Source organism: Oncorhynchus tshawytscha, linkage group LG10, assembly GCF_018296145.1.
Source record: "Oncorhynchus tshawytscha isolate Ot180627B linkage group LG10, Otsh_v2.0, whole genome shotgun sequence".
NCBI classification, from domain to species: Eukaryota; Metazoa; Chordata; class Actinopteri; order Salmoniformes; family Salmonidae; genus Oncorhynchus; species Oncorhynchus tshawytscha.
This window is the reverse complement of record NC_056438.1, coordinates 74,907,640-74,918,926: the sequence shown is the minus strand read 5'-3', so window position 1 is coordinate 74,918,926 and position 11,287 is coordinate 74,907,640. Positions and strand designations below refer to the sequence as shown.

General features: G+C 45.1%; 1 protein-coding gene across 1 annotated transcript in view; it reads right to left on the bottom strand.

The window, feature by feature from the left end:
* Nucleotides 1-1,411: 1,411 nt before the first annotated feature.
* kirrel1b (kirre like nephrin family adhesion molecule 1b) overlaps nt 1,412-11,287 on the bottom strand; it is an 89,617-nt gene continuing 79,741 nt past the window's right edge. The window contains exons 10-15 of the mRNA XM_042329061.1: nt 9,938-10,038; nt 7,896-8,112; nt 5,151-5,258; nt 4,139-4,266; nt 3,268-3,342; nt 1,412-2,758 (exon numbers count right to left, since the gene is read on the bottom strand). Of these exons, the coding sequence (XP_042184995.1) occupies nt 2,003-2,758; nt 3,268-3,342; nt 4,139-4,266; nt 5,151-5,258; nt 7,896-8,112; nt 9,938-10,038 (1,385 nt within the window). The 3' untranslated portion in view covers nt 1,412-2,002. The remainder of the gene's footprint in view (nt 2,759-3,267; nt 3,343-4,138; nt 4,267-5,150; nt 5,259-7,895; nt 8,113-9,937; nt 10,039-11,287) is intronic.

Genomic DNA, 11,287 nt, shown 5'->3' with positions numbered 1-11,287 from the left:
AAGAGCTCTATGGTAAGCCAGTGAGCCCGTTGGGCTCTGGTCAAAAGTCGTGCACTATATAGGGGACAGGGTGCCATTTGGGACGCAGACCTAGTCTACAACAACAACAACAACAACATGACCAGATAGAAACTCAACAGTGAATGAAACTGGACACAGAAGCCTCCGAATAGAAACTCAACAGTGAATGAAACTGGACACAGAAGCCTCAGAACATTGAATTGTACAAGTGAATGTCACCCAAACCTCTGAACCTTTGGTCTGCAAACCCCTTATAAAAATACTATAAAACTTTTCTGAATGTGTTGGTTTTTTTTGCTTCTTGTTCTTCTATTTAGGTATAAATATGGGGAAAGATCTACTCTACTGTGCAAGTGACAGAGACACATACAATACTATTTGAGGGTGGGGGGGGTTGGGGGAATTTGTACAAAATGTAAAGATTCATTTTATTACAAAAGCTCTTTCCCCCGCTTCCCAAACACATCATATTGACCTCAGATGAGTGACATGTGGGGTAGATATGTATTGTGATGAGATAGAAAATACAGAGGAGGAGGAAGAAGCATTTGAAGAAGCCTGCTACAGCTCCGTTCTTCCCCTATAGGTTGCTCAACATACTGTAAGTGGTATACTGTATACAAAAACCTATTTCATTGTCCATACAGTCTACATATACACCTCACTGTTACCATGGAGAGAGGTACCGCACGGTTAACATGGTTAGAGTTACCTCACTGTACCTTCTAGGTGTCAAGCACAAGGTCCTCTATCTTGTCAGATGTCAAATCGCCATATTGGTGTAATGGCTGTTATGCCATGATGCCTTTGTCTGTGTCCCAAATGACACCCTATTCCATATATAGTGCACTAGTTTTAACCAGAGCCCTATGAGCCTTAGTCAAAAGTAGTGCACTACATAGGGAATATGGTGAAAATTGGGAGACAGCCCCATATTTCCCTTTCATTCACTTCTTGAAGCCCTAAGGCCATGCCGGTGGAGCAGTTTGTGGCGGCATGGAGAAGAAGCATGTTAAAAAGAGCTCCACATACAGAGAACAAGCTGTCGCCTTGCCTGAGCACCGCTGGGACGCAACACTGTCTCTTTCAACGTGTAAGAGGGTGTGTGTGTTTCTGTGAATTTAACGGAGTGTAAGAGGGTGTGTGTGTGTGTGTGTGTTTGTGAATTTAAAGGAGTGTAAGACGGTGTGTGTGTTTCTGTGAATTTAACGGAGTGTAAGAGGGTGTGTGTGTGTGTGTGTTTGTGAATTTAAAGGAGTGTAAGAGGGTGTGTGTGTGTGTGTGTGTGTGTGTTTGTGAATTTAAAGGAGTGTAAGAGGGTGTGTGTGTGTGTGTGTTTCTGTGAATTTAAAGGAGTGTAAGAGGGTGTGTGTGTGTGTGTGTTTGTGAATTTAAAGGAGTGTAAGAGGGTGTGTGTGTGTGTGTGTGTGTGTTTGTGAATTTAAAGGAGTGTAAGAGGGTGTGTGTGTGTTTCTGTGAATTTAACGGAGTGTAAGAGGGTGTATAATAAGGAGAAAAGTTCAGCAGCTGTATCTGTACACAGTACGTTTATACAAGGTTATACTAAGGTTAAAATGATCTACCCCACTGATATTATATACAGAGATTGTGTGAGAGGAAAGAGAGAGGGGTGGAGAGTCCAATAGAGAAGAGATGGATCTGGACGCTGTCTATTAGCATGTAAGTAGTCAAACTCTGCTGAATCCCCACCTAGTTTAAGAAAATAACTTTTAGCCTCTCTTTCTTTTGTCTCCCCTCTTGGAGCTGAAGATTGAGAGAAACTGTGTCAGATTGTTTGCGTTTGTTTGTGTGTATGTATGCGATAAAGAAAGCATAGAGAGAATAAATGTATCTCTCCAACAAGTGTGTGTGTGTGTGTGTGTGTGTGTGTGTGTGTGTGTTTGTGTGTGTGGCTGTGTTTATATGTATGTACGCATGTATGAAAACAAGTATCACTAATGTATTACAGAATCCATCTCTCTCACACGTGTGTCTGCATCCTCTGAGTGTGTCTCTGGTTGTACTCAGTACCAGGAGGAGAGTAGTCAGTAGCAGGAGGAGAGTAGTCAGTAGCAGGAGGAGAGTAGTCAGTACCAGGCGGAGAGTAGTCAGTACTAGGAGGAGAAGTGTAAGAGAAGCGGGTGGTCCCATAATTCCCCAGCACAGATTCAGGACCCGGACATGGGCCTTGGCCTTGGACTGGTCCTTGCACTGGCCCTGGTCCCACCCCTTGTCCAGTTGGGTAGACCTCATAGGCAGGCCCTCCTTCCAGGGGCGGGGCAAAGCCCACCCGATAGGTAGGGTACTGGGCGGGATAGCCATAGTTGTCATAGGTCAGCTGACTGTTGTTGTCCAATAGTCCGCAGTCTCCGGGGAAGTCGGTGGTCTGTGAGGCAGGATGGGCGGGGTGGGAGGGGTGGGCGGGGTGGTTGGTGTTGGGCGGGACTTGGCTCGGGCCCGCCCTGGTGAAGGTGTTGAACTGGGGGTAGTTGGTGTGAGACATCCTGGATGGAGGTCTGGGGTCATAGCACCCTGCCCTTGACCCTGGGACTCCTGGGACCGCTCCTGCAGCCACCGCCCCTCCGGGACCCCCGGCTGGGCCACTGGAGGTAGCACCTGTAGCTCCCCCTGGAGGGTTGGAGGTCCGGAACTCTCCCTGGTACAGCATGGAGCGGGAGGACGGCCTGGCCTCGTCGTGGGTGGTCGCACGGACGTTATAGTAGCCGTTCGTTGGGTCCTAAGGACAAACATGATGAGGGAATAGCGAGTGATTTTTACATGGGTTTGAATTTGAGGTGTGGTCAGGGTTGGGGGCAATTCTAATTAAAGGCAGTGCATTCAGAAAGTGATTTACATTTAAAATAAAAAAATGTAGTCATTGAAAATGAATGACATCTTTTCAATTATTGAATTGGAATTTCAGTTTACTTCCTGAATTGACTGCCTCCAATTGGAATTCACCCCAACCCTGTTTGGGCATATTTGAGGTGTGATGTAGTCATGTTGTGTGTTGTATTGTTGTAGGATAGGGATGAGGTGATAGTGAGCTTTTTTCTTATTACATGCAAGAGTGTTCCAATTTGAGGTGTTAGCATATCTGCGGTGTTAGCATATCTGAGGTGTGAGGTAGTTAGCATTAGTATTTTGTGTGATATGTTGTTGCGTAATGTGTTGTATGTACTATACATATGAGGAGTTTGTTGGTTTGATGTAGGAGGGTATGAAGTGAGAGAGAGAGTTACTCACCTTGAGTTCGTATTCCTCGCGGGTATCGAGCTCACTGCGCAGGTCCTGCTTCAGATCCATATCGTCTTTGAATGGCTGAGTGGAGGGAGAGAGGGAGACAGAGGGTAGAAACTAAACCATCAAACAACAAAACACACAGAGAGAGAGAGAGAGAGACAGAGAGAGAGGAAGGGAGAGAGAGAGAGAGAGAGAGAGAGGTGGGAGGGAAGAGGAAAACAGAATATCAGGTTTTTCATTTGATGAAAATGTTGTTTGACAAATGTTTGGTGAGTACAGTTGAAGATGTAACAGGACCATGAAAGCACATGAAGGTGAATTCAATCCAGTGGTTTGCTCTCAAACAACAACTAAAGGCTTCAGCACCTTCTAGAACAATTGATGTCTTAAATATGTTGTAATAACAGTTATAATAGCTATATTTCAAATGACAACCCATGTGGCCGGTGGCATTAATCCCATCTTATATAGAGCTTTCTCAGTGTAGCCTAGTGCAGGGTTTCCTCAGTCTGAGAGAAGTCTAAGGCTTTCTCAAATGGCACCCTATTCCCTTTATAGTGCACTACTTTCAGTTAGACGTAGTGCGCTATGTAGTGCATCCACTTGGAACACAACCTCAGCCTGTGAAGTCTAAGGCAACAGAGAACAGATGCCCCCCCTTCATGCTTCATTTGATTGTTTTACCATGAAGTCTGTTGCTATATTTTAAATGCACTTTTTTATTTTTTTATGTAAACACTAGAGGTTCAGGTTGGTTCTCTTCAAAAGTGTACAGCTGACGCATTTTGGAGACAAACACCTTTTGTCAAAGCTATTGCACTTTAAACAATGTTTGATTTGATTTGACTCATAGCGGTGGGTGTTGGGTACTCACGGAATACATGGCCTTGACCATGCGCGTTGCCGTGGAAACACTGCCCGATTCCTCCTCCAGACTATGTGTCTCCTTGTTGACTGTCTCCACCTTGATGTCCGGCTTCCCCAGAGTGACCCCACGACGACCTGGAACCAGAACAAGACAGATGACTCATGAAGCTCCTAACACAGTGCTTATGAAGACTTTATGTATGCTATATGAAGCCTTTATAAGCTGTTGTTCGTTTAAAGTGGGACAGACATCTGAATAACAGTACTTTTGGATCAATGTTTAGATCTACAGTACAACAAAAGAGAGAGAAAACAAGTCATTCTTATTCAGTTTTAAATAAGTGATCATGAATAAACATGTGACTATTTGTGGTTACACAGTACATTGTGAATACCTATATGAATGGCATCCACACACAGCCACACCCACATGCATCCACACATAGCCACACCCACATGTATCTACACACAGCCACACCCACATGCATCCACACACAGCCACACCCACATGCATCCACACACAGCCACACCCACATGCATCCACACACAGCCACACCCACATGTATCTACACACAGCCACACCCACATGCATTCACACACAGCCACACCCACATGCATCCACACACAGCCACACTCACATGCATCCACACACAGCCACACCCACATGCATCCACACACAGCCACACCCACATGCATCCCAAATGGCACCCTATCCCCTGTCTCCTGTCCCCTTTCCCCTATCCCCAGTCCCCCTGTTCCCTGTCCCCTGTCCCCTTTCCCCTATCCCCTGTCCCCTGTCCCCTATCCCCTGTCCCCTGCCCCCTGTCCCCTATCCCCTGTCCCCTATCCCCTATCCCCTGTCCCCTGCCCCCTATCCCCTGTCCCCTGCCCCCTATCCCCTGTCCCCTATGACTTTTGACCAGAGCCCTGTGGGGGGAATAGGGAGCCAGTTGGAACACGACCCACAAACATGTTGCATGCAGAGGGAGGGAGTAGTATCTGGTTGGTACACGACTCACTGCCTTTCCGTTGGCGGTAGAGGTAGAAGGCTAGAGCCAGGAGAAAGATCAGGAGCAGGATGGAGGATCCAACTGTTCCACCAGCTATAATCCCCACTGGTACTATCTCTGTACAGACAGACAAACAGACATGGTTATACCAAACCTTTCCCATACTATTGGTACTATCTCTATACAGACAGACAAACAGACATGGTTATACCAAACCTTTCCCATACTATTGGTACTATCTCTGTACAGAAAGACAAGAGAGACAGAGAGACATGGTTATACTTTTCAGGGAAGTTAGGAACAAATATACACAGGCAGTTAGGAAAGCTAAGGCTAGCTTTTTCAAACAGAAATTTGCATCCTGTAGTACAAACTCAAAAAAGTTCTGGGACACTGTAAAGTCCATGGAGAATAAAAACACCTCCTCCCAGCTGCCCACTGCACTGAAGATAGGAAACACTGTTACCACCGATAAATCCACTATAATTGAGAATTTCAATAAGGATTTCTCTACGGCTGGCCATGCTTTCCACCAGGCTACCCCTACCCCGGTCAACTGCCCGGCACCCTCCACAGCAACCCGCCAAAGCCCCCACCATTTCTCCTTCACCCAAATCCAGATAGCTGATGTTCTGAAAGAGCTGCAAAAATCTGGACCCCTACAAATCAGACGGGCTAGACAATCTGGACCCTCTCTTTGTAAAATTATCTGCCGAAATTGTTGCAACCCCTGTTACTAGCCTGTTCACCCTCTCTTTCGTATTGTATGAGATTCCCAAAGATTGGAAAGCTGCCGTGGTCATCCCCCTCTTCAAAGGGGGTGACACTCTAGACCCAAACTGCTACAGATCTATATCTATCCTACCCTGTCTCTCTAAGGTCTTCGAAAGCCAAGTTAACAAAGAGATTACCGACCATTTCGAATCCCACCGTACCTTCTCCACTATGCAATCTGGTTTCAGAGCTGGTCATGGGTGCAGCTCAGCCACGCTCAAGGTCCTAAACGATATCATAACCGCCATCGATAAAAGACATTACTGTGCAGCCATATTCATCGACCTGGCCAAGGCTTTCGACTCTGTCAATCACCAAATTCTTATTGGCAGACTCGACAGCCTTGGTTTCTCAAATGATTGCCAAATGATTGCCTCGCCTGGTTTACCAACTACTTCTCAGACAGAGTTCAGTGTGTCAAATCGGAGGGCCTGTTGTCCGGACCCCTGGCAGCCTCTATGGGGGTGCGACAGGGTTAAATTCTCAGGCCGACTCTCTTCTCAATGATGTCGCTCTTGCTGCTGGTGATTCTCTGATCCACCTCTACGCAGACGACACCATTCTGTATACTTCTGGCCCCTCTTTGGACACTGTGTTAACTAACCTCCAGACAAGCTTCAATGCCATACAACTCTCCTTCTGTGGCCTCCAACTGCTCTTAAAAAGCAAGTAAAACTAAATACATGCTTTTCAATCGATCACTGCCCGCAGCTACCCGCCTGTCCAGCATCACTACTCTGGACGGCTCTGACTTAGAATACGTGGACAACTAGAAATACCTAGGTGTCTGGTTAGACTGTAAACTCTCCTTCCAGACTCACATTAAGCATCTCCAATCCAAAATTAAATCTAGAATCGGCTTCCTATATCGCAACAAAGCATCCTTCACTCATGCTGCCAAACATGCCCTCGTAAAACTGACCATCCTACCAATCCTCGACTTCGGCGATGTCATCTATAAAATAGCCTCCAACACTCTAATCAGGAAATTGGATACAGTCTATCACAGTGCCATCCGTTTTGTCACCAAAGCCCCATACACTACCCACCACTGCGACCTGTACACTCTCGTTGGGTGGCCCTCGCTTCATACTCGTCACCAAACCCACTGGCTACAGGTTATCTACAAGTCTCTGCTAGGTAAAGCCCCACCTTACCTCAGCTCACTGGTCACCATAGCAGCACCCACTCATAGCACGCGCTCCAGCAAGTATATCTCACTGGTCACCCCCAAAGCTAATTCCTCATTTGGTCGCCTTTCCTTCCAGTTCTCTGCTGCCAATGACTGGAACGAACCGCAAAAATCACTGAAGCTGGAGATTCCCATCTCCCTCACTAGCTTTAAGCACCAGCCGTCAGAGCAGCTCACAGATCACTGCACCTGTACATAGCCCATCTGTAAACAGCCCATCTATCTACCTCATCCCCATACTGTATTTATGTATTTATCTTGCTCCTTTGCACCCCAGTATCTCTACTTGCACATTCATCTTCTGCAAGTCTACCATTCCAGTGTTTAATTGCTATATTGTAATTACTTCGCAACCAAGGCCTATTTATTGCCTTAACTCCCTTATCTTACCTCATTTGCACTCAATGTATATAGACTTGTTGTTTTATTTATTTATTTATTTTGTTCTACTTTATTATTGACTGTATGTTTTGTTCATTCCACGTGTAACTCTGTGTTGTTGTATGTGTCGAACTGCTTTGCTTTATCTTGGCCAGGTCACAGTGGTAAATGAGAACTTGTTCTCAACTGGCCTACCTGTTTATTTAATCTATAAAGGTTAAATAAAAACATGTAAAAAATTAAAATACCAAAACTTTCCCATACTATTCAATACTGAAATCTTTGCCAGTAATCTAAAACGTCTCAGAGAAGTATGTGCCCAACCCCCTTTTCAAGAATCAATGGCTATATCATTCTTCAGTTATAAAGAAGAATGTACCAAGATTGCCCCTTTAATTAAGACATACCTTTCTCCTCCAGGGTGATGATCATGGTCCCGGGTCCGAAGGAGTTCCAGGCGGTGCAGTTGTACGGAGAGTGGAAGTCAGACTCCATGACATTGTTGATGGTGAGGGTGGAGAGAACAGCTCCTCCCTGGGAGTGAGGTTTACTCTGCTCCACCGTGTACCTCTCCAACAGAGTCCCCTTCTCCTTCTCCCACACGTTCTCCTTCCACGCCCACACCTGGAGGGAAACACACACACACAATTAGGGAGTCAAATGGAGAATAGAAAAGTGCAGAGTTCTGGTTGAGCATTTGTCATATATGACTTGACTATCGGAAGCAGACACAGACACACACACACACACACACACACAGACAGACAGACACAGACACACACACACACACACACACACAGACACAGACACACACACACAGACACACACAGACACACACACACAGACACAGACACAGACACACAGACACAGACACACACACACACACACACACAGACACAGACACACACACACACAGACACACACACACACACACAGACACAGACACAGACACACACACACAGACACAGACACACACACACACACACACACACACACACACACACACACACACACACACACAGACAGACACACACACACAGACACACACACACACACACACACACACACACACACACACACACACACACACACACACACAGACACACAGACACACACACACACACACACACACACACCGGGCTGAGGCAGGTGTACACGAGCAATAAAGAGTCTAGCAGGTTTTTCTACTTTAAATCTGTTGAAGTAGTTACACTATTAAATATGGAGTGTGAATATATGAAATATGCAACGGCCCACATGTTGTGCTAATGTACCTTTTAACCCCCCCAAAAAAGAAAAAGGCAAATTGGCTGGAGAAGGGGGAGGAAAAAGAAACGAAAGATTTTAACTCATCCCCTCCTACTCCCCCACCCCACCCCGGTCTACTTTCTGACACTCACACAGCACCCTACTTCATATTTCATAGGTCTTGTGTCTCTGCGTTAAGCTAAAACCATAACGTCGTATCACATTATACGCTCCGGGTACTCACTGGCTCAATCCCAATAGCATCCTATAGCACACTACCTTTGATCGGACCTCTGGTCAAAAGTAGTGCACTATAAAGGGGAAAGGGGGTCATTTGGGACACAGTCACTACAAATGGAGTGGAGGACTTTCTTTTTTTTTCAACCACAGATTAGTTTCATGTCTCTCTGCTGTTGTCGTGGATAATTGATGCTGAAAGGTACAGGATTTTACTCGACGATCTCCCCTCCCCTCTCACACCTGATTCGTCAACCTCATGTCATCCCCCTCTCACACTATCCATCAACCTCATGTCGTCCCCCTCTCACACTCGACCTGTCAACCTCATGTCATCCCTCTCTCACACTGTCCGTCAACCTCATGTCATCCCCTCTCTCACAATATCCATCAACCTCATGTCATCCCCTCTCTCACAATATCCATCAACCTCATGTCATCCCCCTCTCACACTATCCATCAACCTCATGTCGTCCCCCTCTCACACTATCCATCAACCTCATGTCGTCCCCCTCTCACACTCGATCTGTCAACCTCATGTCATCCCCTCTCACACTGTCCGTCAACCTCATGTTATCCCCCTCTCACACTATCCATCAACCTCATGTCATCCCCTCTCTCACAATATCCATCAACCTCATGTCATCCCCTCTCTCACAATATCCATCAACCTCGTGTCATCCCCTCTCTCACAATATCCATCAACCTCGTGTCATCCCCTCTCTCACAATATCCATCAACCTCATGTCATCCCCTCTCACACGACCCCTTGACATCAGTACAGTTCTCATTCATTCACTCTCTCTTGTCTTTGATCTGAATGTACTTACAAAGCCTTACAATTCACAAGCAATTATAACATATACAAAGTATTTATAAGCATTTATAAAGGGATATACATTAAAGTTATTATAAAGTGTTACAGATATTTCCCAGGAAATTTCCCAGAATTCACTTCACTCACAATCTTGTCAGGTGGAGGGGTGCTGGCAATGTAGCACTTGACCTCCCCTCTCTCCCCTCTCATTGCGTACTGGACTGGTTCGCTGGAGATGATGGGAGGGCCTGGGGGGGAGAGACAGATAGGATGTCATTTCAGCTATATACACTCCAGTCATGATAGAATGTCTGATAATGAGTGGAAATTGAGCGGTGGAAGAGGTGATTAGTGTTTAAATCTTCGTCATGGTTCTTATTATTAGTATCTTTCTTTAACACGCTCGTCCTTTTACACCGTTGAAGCTAGAAACGTCATTCAAACGGTCAATTGTTCAGACTATTCAGGCTTGTATACAATTTTTTTTTTTTTTATAATATATTTGATACTTTTTCAACTATTAAGCTTTTTGTCCTTCATCCACTTTCAATGGGATTTCCTCGGGATTCTATAGGGTCCATTGTGACATCATCACTCCCAACATGATATTCTATTCACTGTACATAATGTCACTTTTGACACATAGCAGTGAATTTTGACCACTTTCCCAAAAAGTTAGAGGGTATAAAATCTCCCCCTGCTTCTCTGCGATTCAAATCTGAAAATCGTAACAAAAAATATCTGATACCAATATCATCTAATAATAATAATAATAACAATAATAATAATCTAATAATACACCTTTTTTAGTAACCACATACATATTTCAAACAACTGAAATTTGTACAATTTTCGCAGCACTTTAGACAAAAACCTGGGTGTGCACTACACGATTTAGCTGTCCCAGACACATTTTTGAGATCAGAGACAAAATCCCCATGTTGTTGCCTACTCGAGTTGTGTGGCTGTCACCGACGCCTGTTTCATGTGAGCCGGTCAGAGACCTACTGAGGGCTACTGATGCCGTCTTTGAGCCCAGACACACTGATGCTTTCAAACGTTTGTCATTTGAGATATACAACAACAAGTTTTGAGACCGGTGATCAGCAATAGCCAATGAGAGCACGCCGGAGAAGAAACCAGTAAGATGATGCCGTTGTTTCACATCACCCATGAGAGATGACTACTACTAGTATGTGTTTGTACAGTACTTGCCTTTAACCAAAGCGTCAAATCGTTACAGCTCTGAAGATCACAAGAAATCGTATTAATTTCAAAATGTTAGCTAGATATTTCAACTCTGTAGGGCAAGTGTGAATTACTGACTGAAAACATTTATGAGACTGCTTTGAGCCACAGCTTGTTCTAGCTACGATAACAATCTAATCACATAATTGTTTTTGTGAGACACAGTGGTGTGGAGAATCCTCACCACCAAGTGATGGATCTTATAGTGTGTGACCCTCTGTGCCAGATCGTTTACTGTGCTCATCTCTA